The 21,966-nt window shown below is 37.7% G+C and overlaps 1 protein-coding gene and 3 non-coding genes across 6 annotated transcripts in view; 3 read left to right on the forward strand and 1 right to left on the reverse strand.

Moving 5' to 3' along the window:
- Positions 1-2,159: 2,159 nt before the first annotated feature.
- LOC145783221 (ciliary microtubule inner protein 5-like) overlaps positions 2,160-21,966 on the reverse strand; it is a 30,164-nt gene continuing 10,357 nt past the window's right edge. For all 3 annotated transcript variants that reach the window (XM_082595026.1, XM_082595028.1, XM_082595025.1), the window contains one exon: positions 2,160-3,581. In XM_082595026.1, the coding sequence (XP_082451152.1) occupies positions 3,350-3,581 (232 nt within the window). In that variant the 3' untranslated portion in view covers positions 2,160-3,349. The remainder of the gene's footprint in view (positions 3,582-21,966) is intronic.
- Trnad-guc (transfer RNA aspartic acid (anticodon GUC)) lies at positions 13,428-13,499 on the forward strand. Its single transcript has one exon. It is a non-coding gene; the product is annotated as a tRNA-Asp (tRNA).
- Trnad-guc (transfer RNA aspartic acid (anticodon GUC)) lies at positions 14,321-14,392 on the forward strand. Its single transcript has one exon. It is a non-coding gene; the product is annotated as a tRNA-Asp (tRNA).
- Trnad-guc (transfer RNA aspartic acid (anticodon GUC)) lies at positions 21,541-21,612 on the forward strand. Its single transcript has one exon. It is a non-coding gene; the product is annotated as a tRNA-Asp (tRNA).

Genomic DNA, 21,966 nt, shown 5'->3' on the forward strand with positions numbered 1-21,966 from the left:
CAAACTTGAGTAATAAGCCCAGAACCTGAAAGGCTGAAACTAAACTCATGCCAGCAAACGTTTTCAAATCTAAACTGTTTTCATCATCAGTGGCACAAACCAAAGTTCGATGTATTCGATTTGTAACACTGATGATAAAATAGGTTAATTTTCAAAACTTATTTTACTATTAGATTGGTTTCTTCCTTTTCCTTTGTACCCAGATTGACTCAGCATTCCAACATTTTTGCTCCTTATACTGCATGTCGAATATAATTTGCAGGAGCTTGCTTGAACACATTCAACAAACGATTTAATTTAATGTCGGTGTCTCCAGTAAGAATTATTTTGCTATGCTTTTATTTGTCAAGAAGACATTTTTCTAACTAGACTAAATGAAGTGCAGTGTTGTGGTTTGCTTGGTTTTCGGCCATTGGGTTTCAAACTTGCGCTTGTGTGAAAATGATCAAGCATCATTAATTAGATATAACCTATGGTAGAGAATTTTTGATTTGCTGTGCATGAAAATTTACATATTAGTTGTGCTGCACTATTATTTATGGAAAATACAAAAGGTTTCTTGTAATGAAAGACCAGTTTTTGTAAAGGATCAGCCTATACATTTCTCATATTTGTTTTATGCTTGGCAAATCTGTTTTCCATCGATACAATGCAGTGGAGATCAGTTTTGTCGTTTTCCGCTAGGATACAACAAAGAAAATGAAAAATTGAAAAATCCATTATAGAGTAGGCTAGTTTGTTTTCTCATTCTCCAAGATAGCGGCTTTCATTCCCCCCATTGATGACGGCAATGTTAATGTGTTCGGAAGCTTCGGTCTGTTATACATGATTGTGTGATTGTAGTAAAGGCTTTAAAGTTTAAACCATTGACATAGGCCCGGTCACTGAGATTGACGGTGATGAACTTACTGTTGTATTTTGATCAATAGCGCACGAGTACAAAATAAGTGACAGAGCGAGAACACAATAAACACAGCCAGGTCAGAGACTTTAGAGAACCGGCCTGCCAAATCCCGCGGCGGTGGGAGCGGCGTGATTTTGGGGTGGTGATGCACCCTGAAGGGAGTTCCACCAGCTTAGGTCGCGGGGCCAAGCTTTTGGAATCTAGATACTTGTGGAAAGAGAGTGTGAATTGAAAATTCTAAGTGACCCGTACGCAAAATTTAGAATGGCGTGCCAGGGAAACAGGCTTAGCTTTTCGCAACGCAAAAATGTCGGCCCACGCGGCTCATGTAAGGAAAATTTAATTCTGGTAAGAGACGAAATTTAAATAAAACGTGGAGCGAAGGCTCAATTAATTAAAATGTGTCTTGTCCAGGGTAATGTATAACTATGTACAGTAGCCTATAATATAAACCATATTTTAAACCATGTTCTAGGCTACAAAACGTGGGGAGACTTTTAATGAATTTCTGAAAGTTTACTGTAGGCTCAACGCTTTAAAAACCTTCAACAACAAAAATTATTGAAATCTTTTGGTAGTCGTGAAAGAAAATATGTTTAAACCGTAGCTTCAATTTTGTATTAAAACTTGTCGCTCAAATTATTAAAATAATTTAGTTATGATTTGATAATATTGGTCAAATACAAGGCGTGCTTTTTGATAAAAAAAAACCTTATTGGGTCATCAATACAACGTGAAAAAAGGTTGGGGACCTCTGCTATAAGCCACATGTGCCAATCTCTCGGCCCGTGATGCAACATCTTTTTGGCCCACAAAGACGTTATTAAATTTCTTTTAAATCTGGCCCGCCGATAGGCTGCACTACAAACACATGAAAGTGGTAATAACCAATCCTGAACAAAATTATTTTTTTTTCTTTACTCCGAAAAGGCTGATATTTCTTTATGTAATAGCCCGATCTCGAGTCCAGATACAATCGACCGGAGTTTAGTATTTTAAGCTTTAATCATGTTTTCGTAAATGCGCTTCCAAGTGCCAATCTGTTAAAAATCGCTGCAAAAATTAAGTATTTATATCCAAATTGAATAATTATATATCTTTCAATAATTCAATTTTTGTTTAAGGTATCTTAAAACTTCAGTTGTTCTGATAGAGCCATTAGCCTAATGCTGGATGGTGTTTTGCAGGCAGTGTGCAAATAGGTTAGTTTCTGGTTTATTGCATGAAAGTTTCTTGGAATAAATTTTGCAATTCATATTGAACTAGTCTGGCCCGCGACTGGTACCGATTTTTATAATTTGGCCCGAAGTGCATGGGTTTGACGTCCCTGCTGTAGCCCAGATTAGGCTATACAATTACAAAACAAAAAGTGTTTGTGGAATAATATTTAAATTTTATTTTTATTATGTTAAAAGCGAACTTTTACGTATACGCTGTTTGAAACACTCCTTAGCGATAATAGTTCGAGCCAAAGGCTAGAGGTCGCCATGTTCGTAGCTTACATGTAAGCAGTTTGCACTTCACCACGCTTTCTATGTTCTCAAATTCTTGTGCATTTCACTGGGCCATAGTTTCAAGCGCATGACGAATCAAATTAGTACAATTTCAAAATGAAAGAATAGCCAACAAAGGAGTGATGCATTGAAGTGAAACAAAACGATAAACTTCTCGATACACACCAAGTCTAAAAAGTTAGATTTCATCGCAACTCAGCCAAGCAAGAGCTGATACAGCAAGTGTAACCGTAAGGGCGAGAAGGAATTCAAACACAATGATATGTACTGTAGTTCTACATTGCTCCGACCTTGCAAATACACCGTGAATAAAGTTAGCTTATTTTTCTGTGTTTTGGAAGAGGGGAGAAATCGCCCTTTTCTGGATCCGCTTCAGAAGCCTAGGTGGTTTAACTTTAACTTGAGTGGTGCAATAAACTGTGGAAACTGTGGATAACTTAAAATTAGGTTACAAAAATAATCCGGTGATCTGAGTGCACTGGGACGCCACGCAAATATATCAGTTTTACTTCAATTAGCTTTACCAGGCTTATAAACAACAAAAGCGTACAGCATGCAACTGGAAAACACTTAGTAATTTTGATACCAGCGAGGCTAGCTCTTATTCGCCTTTGGCTTTTTCATATTTTATCAAAAACAATTTCTTAGCCATAACATTACAAATATGCTTTCCCTAACCTCAGTTTAACAAAAACATGAATTTGTTGTGATAATGAAAAAAAACAAAAGATGATATTCGATGCAACAAAAGTCCACATAAACAAAAGAACATTTAAAAATAAACATAATTAAGGTATCAAGCTCAATGGGGAGGGTTTTGACCCTCAAAACAACATAGATAAGCCTACATTGTGCTCGAAACGACAAAAAAGTTTGATTAAAACTCAACCCACCAGCTTCATAGTCTTGCGTTAACAAAATACAATGTCGATTAAAAACATACGAATTCCCTGTCAAGTCTGCATTTACGATTTGATGAATGAAACATGAATTCCATATTTCTCATTTTTTCGCCGAGTTCAGTGTTAAGTCTACTTCCGTACATGTGACCTTGCGTGGGAGAAACCTTATCGCTGAAGATTGATTCTTTTTCAGGAAGTTCCTCAGGCGTTATCGGACGTCCTCGTGGGTCAAAGTCTTTTGAAAATCCCCAATTTTTCTTCCTGGTAATGAGATAGTTTTAGTAAAGTGAATCGAAAAACTAAGCAATTATAGTCTAGACCACATCGATTTCCAGTAGGCCTATTAGACCAGGTAAAAGCTTACTAGCCTATTGGTTCTTGGTTGCCGTCTCTCATTTCTAGATGTCGCCAGATAGGCCTACACCTGAACGCAACAAGTCATGTTAGGTTCAGAGCTGAATTTAGCTGATGCGGGGCCCGGGGCATAAATCTGGGCCCGGTTAGGTTATACGCAACCATGGCAGGATAATGTCACATTTGTGTGCTTGTGTAGACTACTCTTGCTTATTTCGAGATAGCAGAAGATTTCGAACATAGGCTATATTCAAAAACTCCCAGCTGGAGGCCCACTTCCGTCTAGGGGCCCACTCATATTTAGTTGGTGCAGCGTTTGTGGACTTGTAATTTTAAATCCATTTTTTGCAAAATTTTCTCGCTCGCTTTGGTCGAACAATCAAACTTTATTCACTTAACCAGCGATATTGAGTGTGCACAGCCTACTTTCAGAAAGTGGATTAAGGGAGTAAAAAGCTTTTTACCTATATCCCACATAAAGTAACAAATGTAATATTTCGAAGTAAACACTGCTCATCCAAACAGTATGGTTGTTGGTTAATTAACAACTAAATTGATAAATTTTAGTGTTAAGTAAGGCTATGAGGTAAAATGTAGGCCTACCGTGAAAACACTACTGGTGAAGAGAAGGTGAGAACACCTCACATAGATTTTCGAAGTTCTAGCTTGCTAAAAGGCTCAACCACACTAGGCCTATAGGCTACAAATTTTCAAAAAGTAAATTATTGAAAACCTTTTGTGGCGGTAAACGAATTTTTTTTTTTAAATGGTAAGCTAACTTAAAATTTAATTTAAACCAAACCTTCTACCTAAATCCAATTTTAATTCGCTGGGTTTGGTTGGGCTGCGTACAAAGCAACCTATGGATGGTTACAGACAAAGTGTGCATTTTGATAAAAAAAAAAGAAGAAATTATTTGGCCAAAAATGCTTAAAAAGTGACCAAAACAAGATTATATTTGTCAAAATTTTTCAGGAGACAATTAAGCTTCTTTTTCTAAAAATCTTATGTTCTTTAGTTTAGCCTATTTAAATGATAAATACAATTTTTTCCTTACATTGAAAGAGTTTTGGCCATAACCTAACGCTTTCTTGTTCTAACTTTTTAAAGCCATCACTAAACATAGGGGCCCACTCGTTGGGTTTCCAGGGGGAGGGGGAAAGATGGTGCTCACACCGTCACACGGCACTGATTATAGCATACCATTCATAACATAACACTTTTTGCTACCCGTCATTTTTCAATCTAAATCTTCATAAATATAAAAGTAGGCCTAACCTAATGTCCCATTTTTGCGGATCATCAAAACTTATGCACGGACCACCAGTGATCCGAGGACCATTGGGTGACGATTGCTGGACTAGAATACAGTAAACGCCAAAGTTTTGCTAAAAGAACAGAAAAAAAGAAGTCTTGTACGTATGCAGAATCTTATAGAAATACATTACATAAGAATTTCGCAACCAGAGTTCACTATAAGTTAGTACAGTTACAATTAAAACAGTAGCCTACGATTGGTCAAAACACATAATGTATAGCCTGTCGTGAGGCTTCGCATAGCCTATAATAAGGTAATTAAAAAAGTAACAGGATTCCCGAATTTTTTACTTTGAGTGTCTCGCATTCAAAAACTTAGTTATTTGTGATGTCATAAAAGATTCAGCAAGGTAAAAATTACAGGAAACCCACTCAGCGTGACCATGCGAATTGCGAATTCAGAAAAAAAGTTTGTCAAAATAGCGATATAATGAAATAAAAACATGCTACTTCTGTTCAAATAAACTTTGATCAATCAATTCCAGTTTCAATTTCCAAAGGTTTTACAAAAGTTGTAAGTGAAATTAAGTATAGGTCTAGGCTACCGACCTACCGTACTAAAAGTTGTAAGCGCAAAAGAACACCTACTAACCTACGAATACCAGTAGAATGCCTACCGAGACTACCCGTCAACTTATAATTTTATGAACAAATTGATGACAAAATTAACTAATTTGCACAATTCAAAGTTGTATTTTAATGAAAAGTAAGTAGCCTACGTCTTCGTTCAGAGCAGGCAACTTTTTTATACGACCAAATTTCCATTTAACCTAAGCCTAGCCTACTTGCAGGCCCGCAACCAGCAAATATTTTCGGGGGGGGCATTCAATTTTTATCAAAGAACAAACATTAAAATGATGCATTGTGACATTTTTATGTTAATGTCCACGCCCATTGATAGAGTGTGTGGCACTACCATGTTAGGGAACGTTCAAATATTACGTAACGTTTTTTTTCCGAATTTTTGACCCCCCCCTCCCCCATGTAACGCTTTTTCACTACGAATTCAGCACAACAAACTACCATTCTGTACTCGAAAGCGTTTCGTAACGTTTTGCTTGAACCCCCTCCCCCCCGATGTGACGCTAACGTAACGCTTTGCATAAACCCCCCCTCCCCCTCGAAGGCGTTACGTAATATTTGAATGTTCCTTTACGGTTCAGTGGTCATAACTTATATCAATCACGTTTTTGTTTAGTACAGCATTAAAGGAAACTAGCCTTTGTAACCTTTTCTCATTTAGCTATGACTACCCAAGGAAGAAAATTACGATAATACAGTAATGTGTTCAGTCGATTACAAATAAAATACATCTGTAGGCTACGAACTGCATTGGCACGACTGGAGTCATAAATTAATCAATAACATTTTTTACATCAACATAAACAAACAGATAGCCTACATATGAATAAACTTAACACGGTAATTACAAATTACAATCCTGAAACATTTTGTTGGCTCAACAAGTTTTTATGTTTGTAGGCCCAAAGAAGTTGACTTTGCAAATGCAAAATGACATTTTAATTTAGAGCATAATGTCTAACTTTCTACTTGATTTGGCAAGTTCGTTTAACACCAATTCCGCGCTTGGAATTTGAGTACGATGGATTTGCATGAGAGCTATAAAGAGAGCCAGTGGCGGCTGGTGGCCTCCTGAATTGGGGGGGCTGCAAGGCAGCATATCCAAGAATTGTTGGAGGGCGATATCAGGCGAACCTTGCGGGCGTGTCGCCGAAGGCGACACCCACGGCGGGGGGTCTGGGGGGCCTCCCCCAGAAAATTTTTTACAATTACATTTAATTTGGTGCATTTTGAGAGCATTTTCAAAAGAAATTTGGGAGTGGAATAACAGTCAAAAATGCTGCTGTAGAGCTTGAAAAATACTAATATTTCAAATTTTTATATTCAAAATCAGTGCCAAATACAAATCAAACTATGTTCTATGCACTTCGTCGTTTTCTCAATAGTTCGCTCAGTTTGTTGTCTGCAAATATTTATTGTCGATCGCCGGCATCGGACACGATTGTCCACATACGATCCACACAAAAAAATACACAGAAACAAAAGACAAACAGAAGTACATTCACAGGAATGACGCTGAAGTAAGCAATAAATTTATTAATCAATCGTCCATTTCAGATCATGCGATCCATATCACACAAATTAAACATGCGAAACAAAAATCAATATTCAAAATGAAATATCATACTTAATCTGTTCAAACACCCAACTATAAAAAGAAATTTAAACTTTATCAATCGATGAATGTTGATATCACTGCTGTGCCATAGCAACCATCAAGGCTAGGTAACGGCATAGCCTACATAGTGGTATTATAATGAAGGAGGTAGTTTGAGTTACGATAGCAGTCATACCTTATCAGGGAATCAACAATAGAGTTTGACGATGATTCACATTACCCAACAAAAAAAAGGTCCTTTTCCGTTGTAATGCATCAAATGTTATATGACATACAATGTTACACAAGACTTGATGTTCACGTAGCCTACGCTATAATGTTTGGGCAAATGGTGAATAATTCTAAATGCATTATTGAATGCAACACGCAAGCGATTAATTCACGTTGGTGATAATTTTCCCATGGTGACATGCATACATTGGGGTACAATATGAACGGAAGAGAACATTTTTAACTTCACTGGAGCTCTTGTAAAAATTTAATTTATTGGTAAAACAGTATAATGATCGTACTTGTCGGTTTATATCCTTGTCATCACACATTGCCGTGTCAAGAAATACACCCAAGTATCTGACGCTATCTACAGATTTGATTTGACTTCCGTTGAGCCGTGAAATTGGATTTAAATTTAACTTTAAGTGATTAGTTAGAAAATACATAGCAAACGACTTTTTGCAGTTAAAAACGATCTCATTACAAAGTACATAATCTTCGCACACACACAGTATATTGCAGTATACATGTAGTATAACCGTAGCTACATCTTTTTTGGAGCACCCTGCATGTATGCACCCACTGCTCCAGAACTAAAAATGCTTGGAAGTTAACATTTTTTATTCTTTCCTACAAAAATTATCTTTTGCCAGCTGAAGCCAGCTAGCAACCCTGCATGTATCACAATACAGAAGGACAAAGACAAAATCTCAATTCTATCACAAGTATAAATGCCCACTGGATGGCAAGTATAATTCAGTTCAATTCAAATTATTTTTCTTTGACAGAATGCAAAAGAAATGATATTGTAAAAAAGAAATACAGTAACAAAACTAACAAAAGGAAAAGGTGGCAAAACCTTAATGGTTTAAGACGTGCATGAAAGGATCTAATATTGCGGTATATGCATCGATAAATATAGTTAAGCACGGCCACCAAACCTGACACTTTAAAACAAGTAGATGAATTAGTTAAGAATCAGTCGCCTCCTCATTCCAGAAACAATTGGAGCGCCAATTCTTAAAGCAATGAGAACACGACTGAACCTAACATTACAAAAACAAACAAATACACACACACATATTGTAATTATAACCATTGATCTCGCTCAAGCCATAGGTGCCACATTTACTCTTTGCTACACATTACTGAGCATCACATATAAAGGACAGCGGACCTTTATTTATAGATGAATTCCATTCGGCGACTTTTTGCCATGGCAAAATGGTCAATTACCCTCTCGTTGAAATCTTTGGTTTCAGTTATTAAGCGATTTTCTATTGACACCATGGCTAATGCAGAAAGTCTTTCAGTACACATGGTGCTGCGGGAAAAGGTTTTAATCCTTTTCAGTGATGAAAAGCAACGTTCTGGTTCTGCTGTTGACATTGGAGTGGTAAGTAGAATTTTAGCTAGCTTTATTACTTCAGAAAAAGTTGATTGCATTCCTTCCAGGTTTAGCAACGAAAGCAGCTGCACAAGTCCACTCACTGAATGCATGTCATTTCTAGAATAGAGAACAGACAGCTCCGGTTTGAGCTTGTCTTTGATTAACATAGGGTATGCTTCACAACATTTTTCTAAAGCTTTTTCTGGAAACTGTCTTGCATATTGTGAAGCATTTTTCAAATTAAATAAAGTGCTTGCTTCAAGATGATTGGTGAACTTGAACCTTTCTTGACACTGCATTAAGACAACATCACATACTTCTTTAGCATCAATGATTTGGGATTCAGGCATTCTCCGTGTGGGTGAAGGTGACTCATTGTCTGCAGCAATGCCTTCCCTTATTCTTTGTATTGCTGACAGAAAATTATCCAGAGAGCACTGCACTTTGAATGACTCAAGCTCCACAGACTGCAGCTGAGCAAACAGTATGTCAACATGAGGCATGATTTTCGAAAAGAAATCTAACCAAAACACAAATTTTGGATCTATGAGCATTTGTTTTATACCAGCAGCAGCAAAGCCAGTCACCGAAGAGTTGCTTTGTTCCAAAGTTGAGCAGCATTCTATAAGTGCGTCTTTTACCTCCGATACAGCATTCACCGTCCTGCTTTTAAAATTCCATCGTGTTGCTGATGGGCGAGGAATACGCCTTTGAGCAACTTGGTCCAAAGCAGCCATTCTTTGAGGAGATTTGGAGAAAAAACTTGGGATTCCCGAAAGACTGTTAAAAAAGACTCTGACACTGGTATTCTGCGAAGTGGCTTTTTGTATAACCAAGTTTAGCTGGTGTGCATAACAATGGACAAAGTGTGCATTGCTATATACTTGCTTGATTCTTGATTGCACACCATTTCTTGCACCACTCATAGCAGCAGCACCATCATAAGTTTGTGCTACAAGTTTGGATGTATTGCTCCCAAGCAAAACTTTAAGTTCCTGAAATAGGATTGAAGACAGAGCTTCTGCTGTCTGGTTAGCAGGATTAAAAAAAACCCAAAATCTTTCAACAGGCTTCCCATGACTTTCATACCGTAGTACAATCACCATCTGTGTCTTCTCTGAGATGTCAGTAGTTTCATCACACATGATTGCTACAAATTCAGACTGTGATATTTCTTCTTTAATTTTGCTTTTGCAAAGCTCAAAAATCGTTTCCAAAAGCTCATTTTGAATAGTTTTGGATGTACCTTTGAATACCTTTGCAGAATTAAAATGATTTTGGAAGCGTGAGTCAAGATTGGAAGCAAAATCAATTAACCCCATGAACACACCAGGATTTTTTGAGCCTTGACTTTCATCATGTCCCCTTAATGGCAATTCAAATCTGCCACAAAATTTTATACAATCTATAATCTTTGACAATACTGTTCTGTTCTTCGTTACTTCTTCATTATGTTTAGTAATGGAGAGTTGATATCCAGAATCTATAAGTGTAGCAATATTAACTCTGCCAAGCACTGAAAGACTCAAAGTATTGTTCATGTGGAAAGTTGATCTACTATGCTTCTCTGTCTTTCTACTGAGATGTTTCAGGTCTTTCACACCTACTTTGGTCCAGGAATGTTCTTGATCTCCACCAAACAGTAAACAGGGAAAGCAAAAGAAAGCATTTTCACTGTTGCAGCCACACAGCCAGTCATGATCATCATACACATTTCTGTTAAACTTCCTTGCATAAGGGTTACCTCTACTGGTGGATGATTGGGAAATGTCAAGGTTTGGAGTGGGTCTTCCTTGTGCTTTGATGCTAAGTTTTTCTTGCAGAGACAACTGGGAAAACCTAATTTTTTTCAATGACATTACAGAATTATCCATTGTATATAAATTGCAAAATGTTCCAATTGAAGTGTAAATTATTATAGCATAAACCTGTTAAGACAAATGAAATCATTGTCAATTTTTTTAAATGAAGGTAGATTCAGAGTCAAAATAAGAGTATCCATATATATATGATATTTTTTTTTTATTTATTTGCATCAGACTCAAGATGAAAGTAGAAACAAAGCAGATACTCAACTCCGAAGAGCTGAGTCGTAATGTACCAAATACAAAGATTGAGTGTAACAGTCTGTTCGCATTAGTTCATATATCCATTGGTTGGAAGACAAGTTACAGCGGGTTACAAACTGATATAATTTTTTACAAATGAAAGCTTGAAAAATGGTGATATTGTTATCAATGAATGCAGAGGTGATGCTGCATCGTCTCTGCAGATTAAACAACATTCTGTAACAATTATTGTATCCAACACGTAAGCGATTACTACTGGATAGAAGATAGTTACACCATAGTTGACAGGCATATAAAGGCATACAATAGGAACGAAACAACACATTTTTAACAGCAATCAAACGTTTGGAAAACCTTGCTTTTAACATGTTTTCAGAACAATACAATGACCGTAATTGTCGTTTCATGTCTTTATCATCAGGTAGAAGCGTTAATTATTACTCCAATATATTTCAAGGGTCTCAAAGCAGATACGATTTTTATTTAAATACCGTATTATATATGATCGGATTATAGCCAAATTTCAACATCTAGGCTTTATATAAAACACCAACAGTTTTGTTGCAATTAAATATAATGTCATGAGAAACTACATACATTTGACAAACATTGATGAGTTTCTGGAGTCCCTTGACACTTGATGCAAAACAACACAAGCCTTCAGCATACATTAAATGATTGAAGACAGGAGTTGCCAATGCAGCAGCCAACAGAAAGACCGTTTAATTCAAAAGATAAATCATTCATGTAGATGCACTTCTGCAGCATACCGGTACTAGACCTAGAGGGCAGACACTAGTGAAGCACCTAACTTAACTATCTATCACTCCTGACGGATCACTGAGTGGAAACAATTATCGTTCCTTGCCCTAGAAAATACTATACCAACCCTCAGCAGCATGGAGTCACATGCAAAGATCAAAACTGGGCAAAGATCAAAACCCTAACCTTATTCCTAACTCTAACCCTTACCTTAATTAACCCTACCTAACTTTAATCCTAACTCTGGCAACACCTGATTGTAACTATGGCAACAAGTGTGTAAAAATAGCCACTTTGTAATAACAATAATAGGATGGATAAAGAAAACCGGACATAAAAGAAACCCATCCTCAGGCAAAAGCAGGTTTCGATGTGGCCCAGGAGAGCAGGTGTTGAGCTCTTTTTATGGTCAGACTGCACATCACAGTCACACAGTAGCCTAAGACGATTGAGGTTCGAGATCCAGTGTAAGTTATTGTTTCTTGTCCTAGCACTATTGTTTCTTGTCCTAGCACTGTTGTTTTCTTGCCCTAGTACCGGTACATCCTATAACCTGTTGAATACCCTAATCCTACAGCTATCACATTTACAGTCATGTCTCATCGCTACTCTGCGAAACAAAACTTAACTTTAAAAAGTCTGTAGAATTATTCGGTTAGGGGGGGGGGGGGCTGTTTTCCATGCAGCCCCAACAGATTCAAAAATTGCTGTTATGTATTCTGTAAAATACCAAAAGAGGTGGAGCTTCAAGGATATTTTTTAGCCAATCAGAGCACTTGAAATCCAAAATCTGGGGCTGCAAAGAATGTTGTCCCAAAGCCATGTTTCCAAACAAATTTTTAAATATTTTAATTTTCAATCCGCAATCCATAAGTGAAAAAAGTAATCGGGTCGGACAAACACAGAGGAAAACATATCTTCCCTTTTTTCTCTTTCTTTCAGGGGGGGCTGCAGCCCTGCAGCCCCATGGCACGAGCCGCCACTGAAGAGAGCTATACTAGTCCAGAAAGCCTGTCCTGCCCCACAGTGCTTCTAAAGTAACTTTTCAAGCGTCGTAGACAGCTCAATGTTCTTTCTGCAGAAGCAGTTGTGACTGGAAGTGTAGCCAAAATTATCAAGAGTTTGTAAATGTTTGGATAAAACTAACGCTATCGAAACAGATAATGAGGATGCCAGCCTAATTTATCAAACAAAATCGTTAGCATGGCTTCCAACCAGCGTAGCCTACTTTCGGTTTCGATAGTCTACACTCTACAGTATGGCTGTACGTGTACATTTCATACTGCATAGAACGCTTAAAATTTTTTCAAAAAATTTCGGGGGGGGGGCAAATGCCCCCAATGCTCCCCCTGGTTGCGGGCTTGCCTACTTGTCTTTTCTTTTGCACATTTTTCGAAAGTCTAATTCGTAATTTCTTTGCAAATTTTTAAAGAAGACGGAATTGTAATTTTTCTGTTAGCTTAAATAATATGAGATGTTCTACTGGTGCAAACTAAGTTAAACTATCACAAGAACATCTAATATTATTTAATTTAATGCCTGGTGAACAGCCTCATTCAATTTTCTGTTAGCTTCTGTAATTAATTTTTTCTATTTATCGATATGTAACTCTTTCAAGTGATCTAATTCTAACCTACTGTGATACAATGTGTTGTGTTTAAATTTTTACTCACTCCATTGAACACTTGGACAGTCACAAACTACCTATGTGGTGTCACCAAACAAAAATTGAACAATATACTCTTCATTCTTCTCTATGCCATCACCGTTAATAAAGTTAATTTTTGAAGGCGACGGCGTAGTCCTCGTTAGTATAGTGGTGAGTATCCCCGCCTGTCACGCGGGAGACCGGGGTTCGATTCCCCGACGGGGAGATACTTTTTTGTTTTTATCTTTTTAATTTGAGCTGAAAAGGTAAAATTATCAACTTATAATACCAATGTGGGAGAGCTGAAAGATAGAGAGACACACCGTAGCCTAAGTGGTAAAGCAGCTGACTCAATGACTGATATAGTCTTTTGCTGCTTCCTGTCACTATGCTGTCTGTTGTGGTAGGCTATCTAGATGGCTATGGTGCTATTTTATTTGTATTGTGTATCATTGTACTGTACCATGCTATTCTTGCAACACACGAAATAAAAGGTTCTTCCCACTCTCTCTCTACAATACAAACAGAGAGGTCGTGGGCAGAATATATAAAAAGAGTGGGAGTAAAGGAGGAAGATGCTGCTGAAAGAGTTGTTCTTTCTTTTTGATAACCGCTATGTATGAGCTGCTATCCACTCTGTCTTCTTTCTAACTTTCGACTCAAGTTCCACATGTGTTGAGTGAAGATTGATGGTATATTGTTAACAAGAGACGGGTTCAATTGTGATGTGGAATTGTCACTTCACACTCTTATTACGTCCGTCCGTTAGATTCACACATAGTAAAAGAAAGACGAAGCACGTTTGGAAAACACAAGTTAGAAAATTAGAGAAAGAATGACGAGAGATTGTCGCTCAAGCGTGACAGTGCATCGCAATGATGACGTCACGATTGCACGACAACTATGTCACAATACGGAGACAGATAACTTGGCCATAATTTCGTGAACAAGAGTGATGTGGAGCCGGAGGTCTGCAATCTGCACAGGAGACCATATTTGAAGTGGGAATAAAGGCAGAAACCGAAATTGAATTATCGGATTACGTGGTCCTCGTTAGTATAGTGGTGAGTATCCCCGCCTGTCACGCGGGAGACCGGGGTTCGATTCCCCGACGGGGAGTTACTGTTTTATTCTTATTTTTGTTGTTTTCAATTTGAGTTGAAAAGGTAAAATCATCAACTTAAAATACCAATGTCGGAAAGCTGAAAAAGTAGCCTAAATGTTTTGTGGTTTCATTCAAATCAAATTTATATTTAAATAAAACCACAGGACTTCAATTCAATTTTTTATTTGGGATCGCAGCAGCACATGATTTTCTTTACTGAACATCAGCCTATCTTGTTTCAACGTAATTTTCCGATGCTTGACATTTGTCACATTAAGAACAAGAAAGCAGCTGACTCGATGACTGATATTGTTTTAGTTAATTTTTTATTTGAGTTAATTTTTTAATATTGTGTATAAAGTATTATAGTAGATATTTATTACTGTTATTGTTTTCAATTTGACCTGGAAACATAAAATCATCAACTTAAAATGCCAATGTCGGACAGCTGAAAGATAGAGAGACCAAGATCAAAACCTCCCTTGACATGACATCAGCCTATCTTATTTCAACGTAATTTCTCTCTTCAAAACGCACAAACTGATTTCCAAAAATTTATCTAATGTCAATGACATTCCAGTGCGTCTACTTCAATCTGCTGGAATGATTACTACATCCCGCATCACCGCTTTTCTTGAAAAACTATTGGCACCCATCAGCATCAAATTTTGTCAATCCAATCCGAACGAATACTGCAGGAATAGCAAAAACTATATTGAGGAGTTATTGTCCTGGCAGAGTAAAAATTCAAGTAGGCTACAATTGATAACGTTTTCAAGAAATCACCTTTATAAAGTACATTGTAGCGGAGGATGTGAAATCACTTTATCCTTCTATTAAACGTTCAGTCGTTGATGTTGCCTTGTATAGTGCTTTGAACACACACACCACATTTTCTGCTGAAGCTAAGAAAACAATTGTTGATTTAAATAATTTCTGTATGAACAATGTTGTGACTCAATATCAAGATCATTTTTTTACTCAAACTGATGATATTATAACTGGAGATAACAACTCAGTTTCACTTGCTAATATAACTATGCATTTCATTCTGCAATCTCTGTGTACAGTTATTAACCAAGCATGCATTTTCAAAAGATTCATCGACGACATCATTTGGCTTTCATTTGGACTCGAAACAACTAATAATATAAAATTAGCGCTTATTGATAATTTCGGCAAATTTGGACTTGAATTAACATTCAGGCAGGTTGATACTTCTCAAGAGACAGGCGCAGTGGAATTTTTAGATGTCAATCATTGCATCACCCATGGTAATAAGTTTAAATTTACCACTGAAGATTTCTTCAAAGCTACAGCAAAAGATCGTTGCTTCATAAATGGAAAGTCACACCACCCTATATCCACCTTCAAATCCATATTATACGGAGAAGCCATCCGAATGCGTCTTCTGAATGAGTGCCATGAACATTACATTTCCAGCTTGTCAAGACTCAAAGAAAAAGCTACTAGGTCAGATTTCCCTATCGCGATGACAAATGACATGATTGGAATTGCTTCAACTTGGACTGACAGACTTAGGCCACCAAAACCTCAAAAGAAAAACAACAAGACTGTGTGGGCTACCGCTTTCGCAGCTTTATTGAAAATGAGTGAAAAAGAAAAGGAACTTAAACCTGATGTCATGATCACATACACAAGACCAAAAACAATTGGAAATTACCTTATAAACTAGAAAGATCTATCAAAAAAAATCCAATCTTCTGTTGTACAAAGAGGTTATTCTGCCCCTTGTGGCCGCTGTGCGTTGTGTGGTAACCATGGTCATCATCGCTTGTCAATGGTTTCACGCACAACGACTTTGAGCACTCCGCAAAGACTTTTTAAGTTAAAACAAAAACTCAATTTCAGCAATTATGGGATTTATGTAGCAACATGTTTACTTTGCCATGAACAATATGTTGGACAAACGGTTAATAATATTTCGGTTCGCTGGTCAGGCCATCGTGCAACTTGGAACACTTTCGAATTTTCTTCTAATAATGACAGGGCTGCGTTATTAAAACATTTTGCTGTATTTCATGATCTAAGTACTGAACCACAACCAGGGCCGGATTTAGCTGAAGGGGGGGGGGGGGGGCGGGGCACTTTTAGATCGGGGGGCCCCCGTGCAAAATTTTTTTCGCGCCTACGGCGTGAAAAACCACCTCTACGTCTTGTCTACAGTAGCATGAATCCAGCACTGCACAGCATTTTGCAGAAACTTTAAAGGCTGAAAGGAAAAAAATAACACACAATCACATTTTTTCCACGTAGGGGGCCCTTTAAAAGTCGGGGGGCTCGGGGCACCTGCACCCTCTGCCCCCCCTAAATCAGGGCCTGACCACAACTTTCCCAATACTACAATGTCACATTTGTTGAACAACCCAATATTGATAATCTAGATTCTAGATGCTTGTGAAGATAAATGGATACATAGGATAGGCAACATGCCAAAATAAATATCTAAAAATTAATTCTGCCACAAGTTTAATTTTTTGACGCTCCACTACATTTTTGGTATTTTTTTCAATATTTTACTGCCTTATTATTCACTGCCGTCTTTGCCTACTCTTTTTTCCACAACGCTACATTTTGTGTTTTCCATGACGCTCCATTTAATTATTTATCGCTGCTGCTTAGTTTGTTTATCACTGCCTTTGACTGCCGTGTTCCGCATATAATTTATTTTCTTTGCTGTAATTTGTCACGACGCTACATTTGCAGGCTTTGCTCACCGCTCTTTCGTCAATTCTAGTTTATAATTTATATTTGATACGTAATTTACATGGTTTAGTTTTCACTTTTCATTCAGCATTCTTTCCATATTTACGCTTATGCTTTTTCAATTTTTACGCTCATGTTTTGACATTATTGCGTCACTGTATTGTTATTTAAAACATTACTTGTAGGCTTTAACTGCCCTTTATCAGAACTAACGATGCACTAGCAAGTGCGAAATATATTTTCTGTTACATCTACTGACTACTGATCCCTGTTACCTTAGCAATTGAGGTTTTAGCTTTCGAGATATGGAACAGGGATCGTGTCAGAACAAGACTAGGTCAGAAAGCAAGGCAGACTCCGACTCAGCTCAGCAGCAGCCTAGAGCAGTTAGCTACTAATTTGACGTTGCTTGACATTTGTCACACCAAGGACAGGGAAGCAGCTGACTCGATAACTGATATAGCCTAGCCTTTTGCTGCTTCCTGTCTGTTGTGGTAGGTATCTGGATTGCTATGATGCTATTTTATTTGTATTGTGTATAATTGTACAGTGCTATTCTCATAACACACGAAATAAAAGGTTTATCTCTCTCTCTCTCTCTCTACAATACAAGCGGAAAGATTGTGGAGAAGAATATATAAAAAGAGTTGGAGTAAAGGAGGAAGATGCTGCTGACAAAGCATAGCCGTAGGAGATGGGGGGGCGGTCGCCCCCACGCTAAGAAAAAACGTCACAAATTTGGGCAAAATGTCCAGTTATTTGGGCAAATCAACCTTTCCATTTTTCGACATCCTACAAGTTTAGGAACTTTACATAATTGTTATAATTTATGAGATACATTAATATTTGCCAATGAATGTAAAATGTATTATCGATTTTAGAAACTATTGCATGTGGCATTGCAATTTGGGCAGAATGATAACTTTCGATTCCACAACTGCACAAAAAAAGTGTAAAAGAGCATAGTTGGTGAACAGAGATGAGCTTATTACTGATATTCACTAACAGATAGGCTGCATTTGTTCACGGGTAAGATCTCAGCATTTGAACAAACCAATTCTTACCATGAGTTTTTAACATTTTACCAGTTTAGTAACTTTGTAGGCCTATATTAATTTTGTTTATAGTGCTGCATTTTGTATGAAATGCAATATAAAATGTAGCAACGACAATTTTGGAAAATTTAGTGTTGCAATTTGGGCACAATTTTAAGTTTCGATTCACTATCTGCATAAACTAAACGTAAACTAATGCAATTGGCGAGCTGAAAGTAAGCTTATTACAGATATTCGTTAGAGTAGCCTATACACACTAGCCTACACAGGGGCGCTGGAAGCGGGGGGCAGGGGGGGTGGATGCCCCTGCCCTCAATTTTTCTGCAGATGGAGGGCAGGGGAGGCAATGGTGCCCTTTTAAAGTCATGTAAGCTACTGCACATTTTGCAATATAACAATTTCTGCTGTTCGCTTTTAGCCTATTTATAATCTTTCATTTTTGCCTCAAAATAATTGTTCCAGACAATTGTTCACTAAATTAAACGTCATATAAAAACCGTTCAGGTCTACTGAATCTTAGCGTATTACGTCATGGAATTTTCCCTAAACAATGAGCCAAGATTGCACCATCGTTCGTAAGACTTGTATCACACCTGTTGAGAATTACTTCACAATGCATATGGATTATTACATCACAGTAACTGTGTACGTGAGTTTGAGATGTTGCGGTCTATTTTGGTCATTCGTAAAAATGATTGCTTGAAAGTTGGTAGCATATTTAACTGTTTGCTTAGTGCTTGCCAGCTGGACGAAATTCCGTCTTTATCTAAGTAGTTTGGATTGTAGTGACAAGTTTTAGTGGTGTACGGTGTTGCATCCCAATTTCGATGGCCGCAGGCTAACTTTACAAAAATACACTTTTTGAATAGACGTTTCAGAAGAGTGTTTCTTTTTCGGTCATTACATACAGACGAACGGATCCGGGAATCTTATGTTACAATTTTCCCACGAAGAGATTATGGTTTACCGCTGTGACCAATAATATTTACGGCACAAAATTTTGCAACTGCAACACAGTAGGCCTACAGGCCTTAAAACTCGTTTTTTTTTCGGCAGCCATCGTGGCCTACCGGGAGCTCCTTCTCGGTGGCCAAATCTGCGTGCTTGGAGGCCAAAATACAAAATAAAAATAACGATAGCACAAGTAAATAAAATTAAACTTGCAACAATGCTTAAATGATCACTTAGCGTTGTTGAAGTCTGGGCCTGGGCGACGTCCTACAATAGAATCGTTGCACCACGCAGTAACTGCTTTATCGGGATTGTAATCCAGTAGTGAGGGACCACCTAACGACACTCGCACAAGTGTCTCCAATGTGGCTGATTTTAAAGAAGTTCGCCACTCCCCTAGAATTCTTTTTAGCAACGAAAAACAACGTTCGACATGTGTTGACGATGACGGCAAGGTAATAAAATAAGTATTTCAATAATGTGAAGGACATTAAATAAAGCATAATTTTTGCAAAATAACTTTTGATCAAAAATTGTTTCCCCTTGGATGTCAACTAACCTAGTTCTCCTCTTCAACAACGATTCAATGTCCGACAACATCGAATCGACATAAAAACGACAATATTGCCAGCCGATGTAAATTAGCACTTCGGATTAAGACTTTGTTAAAATAAACGTCGGGAATTACAAACAAGATTTACAGCGCTGGTGATCGCTGATGGATATATTCCATCAATAACAAATATTCCGCACAATGCAACAGTGGCGATTATGACGCGCTGACCTAATTTTGCGTCACTCTTTGATACTACATATTTTTGAAAGTTAATCCACGATCATTCTATTGCGAAATTAAATAATTGGCTAAAAGAGACCGGCGGCCAAACTTGGCCAATTGAGAAGGTAGCACCGGCGGTCATTCAAGCACTACTTAGCGGCCATGGCCACAGGCTGCTTTAAGGCTTAACAGTAGGTTACATCATTATAACATAACATGATGCCCTTTTTTTTATACCGGACACTTGTAGGCTATCATTAATCAATAGCCTACATAGTGAGCTGATAGATTAGCATTATCGCTATAGCTTATCTTAAAACTTGAAAAAAAAATTGGCCTTTTAGTAAACAAAAGTGCACTTTTTTGTAATCTTGCCCCCCCCCCCCCCAGTCAAAAATCGTTCCGGCGCCCCTGAACCTACAATTCTCCTTCGGTAGAATTTTGAAACCCTGCTGGGTAGGCTACTGGTAACCTTATAAGGATTTTGCTTTTTTCTTATATCCTACTGATGCAGTTTTTGGTAAAAATATTTGGGCAAAAATATCCAGTTTGTTTGTTTTGTGTTTTTCATATCTTTACCCTGCATTGCGGGAAAGCGGACTTGAGCGCTATGCATCGGTGTACGCCTTCCGACGTACACCTGACCCACGCTGCAGCCGACTGCAATGTCTGTTTCCGGTTGTCTACTCTACTTATGACTTAAATTTGGTACTACCCATTACTCGAAATCGATCACTGGGTAGAGGCAATTATCGTAAAGTTTCTTGCCCAGAGAAACAACAGCAAGTGCGGATGGCTAGAGTCGAACATGCAGGCTCTCTCTCTGCGAGCCCAACGCGCTAACCACTCGGCCACAGTTATTAGACAAATTTTACCATCCTTTACCAATCTTAACAAGAGGAATGCTATGCTCACAAAACTTAACTTAAATACTACAAAGATAGCTTATCCTTTTTAGATATGGCCAAACAAGTTAAACATTTCTCATAAATTTTAAAAATTAAAAGTTGTGTGGCCGCATATAGTCTACACCCCTTTTGTGAGTATTTGATCCCATCAACTAACTATTGGCCTTCACAAAGTGAAAAAGTATTAAATAAAAACAATTGGTGAGTTTTCTAACATCTGCTTTCATGTTTTTGTGGTCTACGGTTTAATTGTTTTCTATTAATTTTTTTTTATATAAACTGCTGTTTGTCTTTGCCTGTCCTAGGGTTGATATGCTCAGCTATTTACCATCTATAACACGATATTATAGCAACAATGATCAAATATAAAGGCAAGTATTATGTTATTTTTTCATCCAATTATCCAATTCATGTAGTTGATACATCAGGCAATGTAGACAGTGCTGTTGGTAATGTGGTCTGTATTTTTTGGCAAGCATTAAGTTTGAAGTTATTATCTATGAGTCAAATCTTTAGTGCTTGCGATTATGTAATGTATAGCTGCTTCATTTTGAAGTTAGAACAATTGTGACAAAATTTCGGCAAAGTTTGACAAATTTGGACAAATTTTGCTTGCCCCCCCCAAAAGGTTTCACTCTTCTTCGGCTATGTGACAGCGTGATGTGGAGATTTGCACAGGAGACCAAATTTGAACTGGGAAAAAAGGCAGGAAAAGAAAAAGAATTACGGTACGGGGTACGTGGTCCTCGTTAGTATAGTGGTGAGTATCCCCGCCTGTCACGCGGGAGACCGGGGTTCGATTCCCCGACGGGGAGATATTTTTTATTTTAATTTTTATTGTTTTCAGTTTGAGCTGAAAAAGTAACATCATCAACTTAAAATACCAATGTCAGATAGCTGAAAGATAGAGAAACACAACTGAAATGGTAGGGTCACGTCACAAGGAGAGACGAAGATGATGTAAGAAGATGAAAAGGGGGAAAAGCTAACTGGAAAAGGCGATCTGGTACTAAGACGCTTTCTCCAATGGGTAATTTACCAAAAACTGAAGCAATCACCGAGAAAACAAATCCACAGTTTTTTTTTAATGAAAGCCTAATAAATCTGTAAAACATTTGGTCAAGCTATCACTCACAGTCACAAGTGTAGGCTACGGTATTTCAGCAAAA

The sequence above is a fragment of the Aplidium turbinatum genome, chromosome 14 (genome assembly GCF_918807975.1).
Source record: "Aplidium turbinatum chromosome 14, kaAplTurb1.1, whole genome shotgun sequence".
NCBI classification, from domain to species: domain Eukaryota; kingdom Metazoa; phylum Chordata; class Ascidiacea; order Aplousobranchia; family Polyclinidae; genus Aplidium; species Aplidium turbinatum.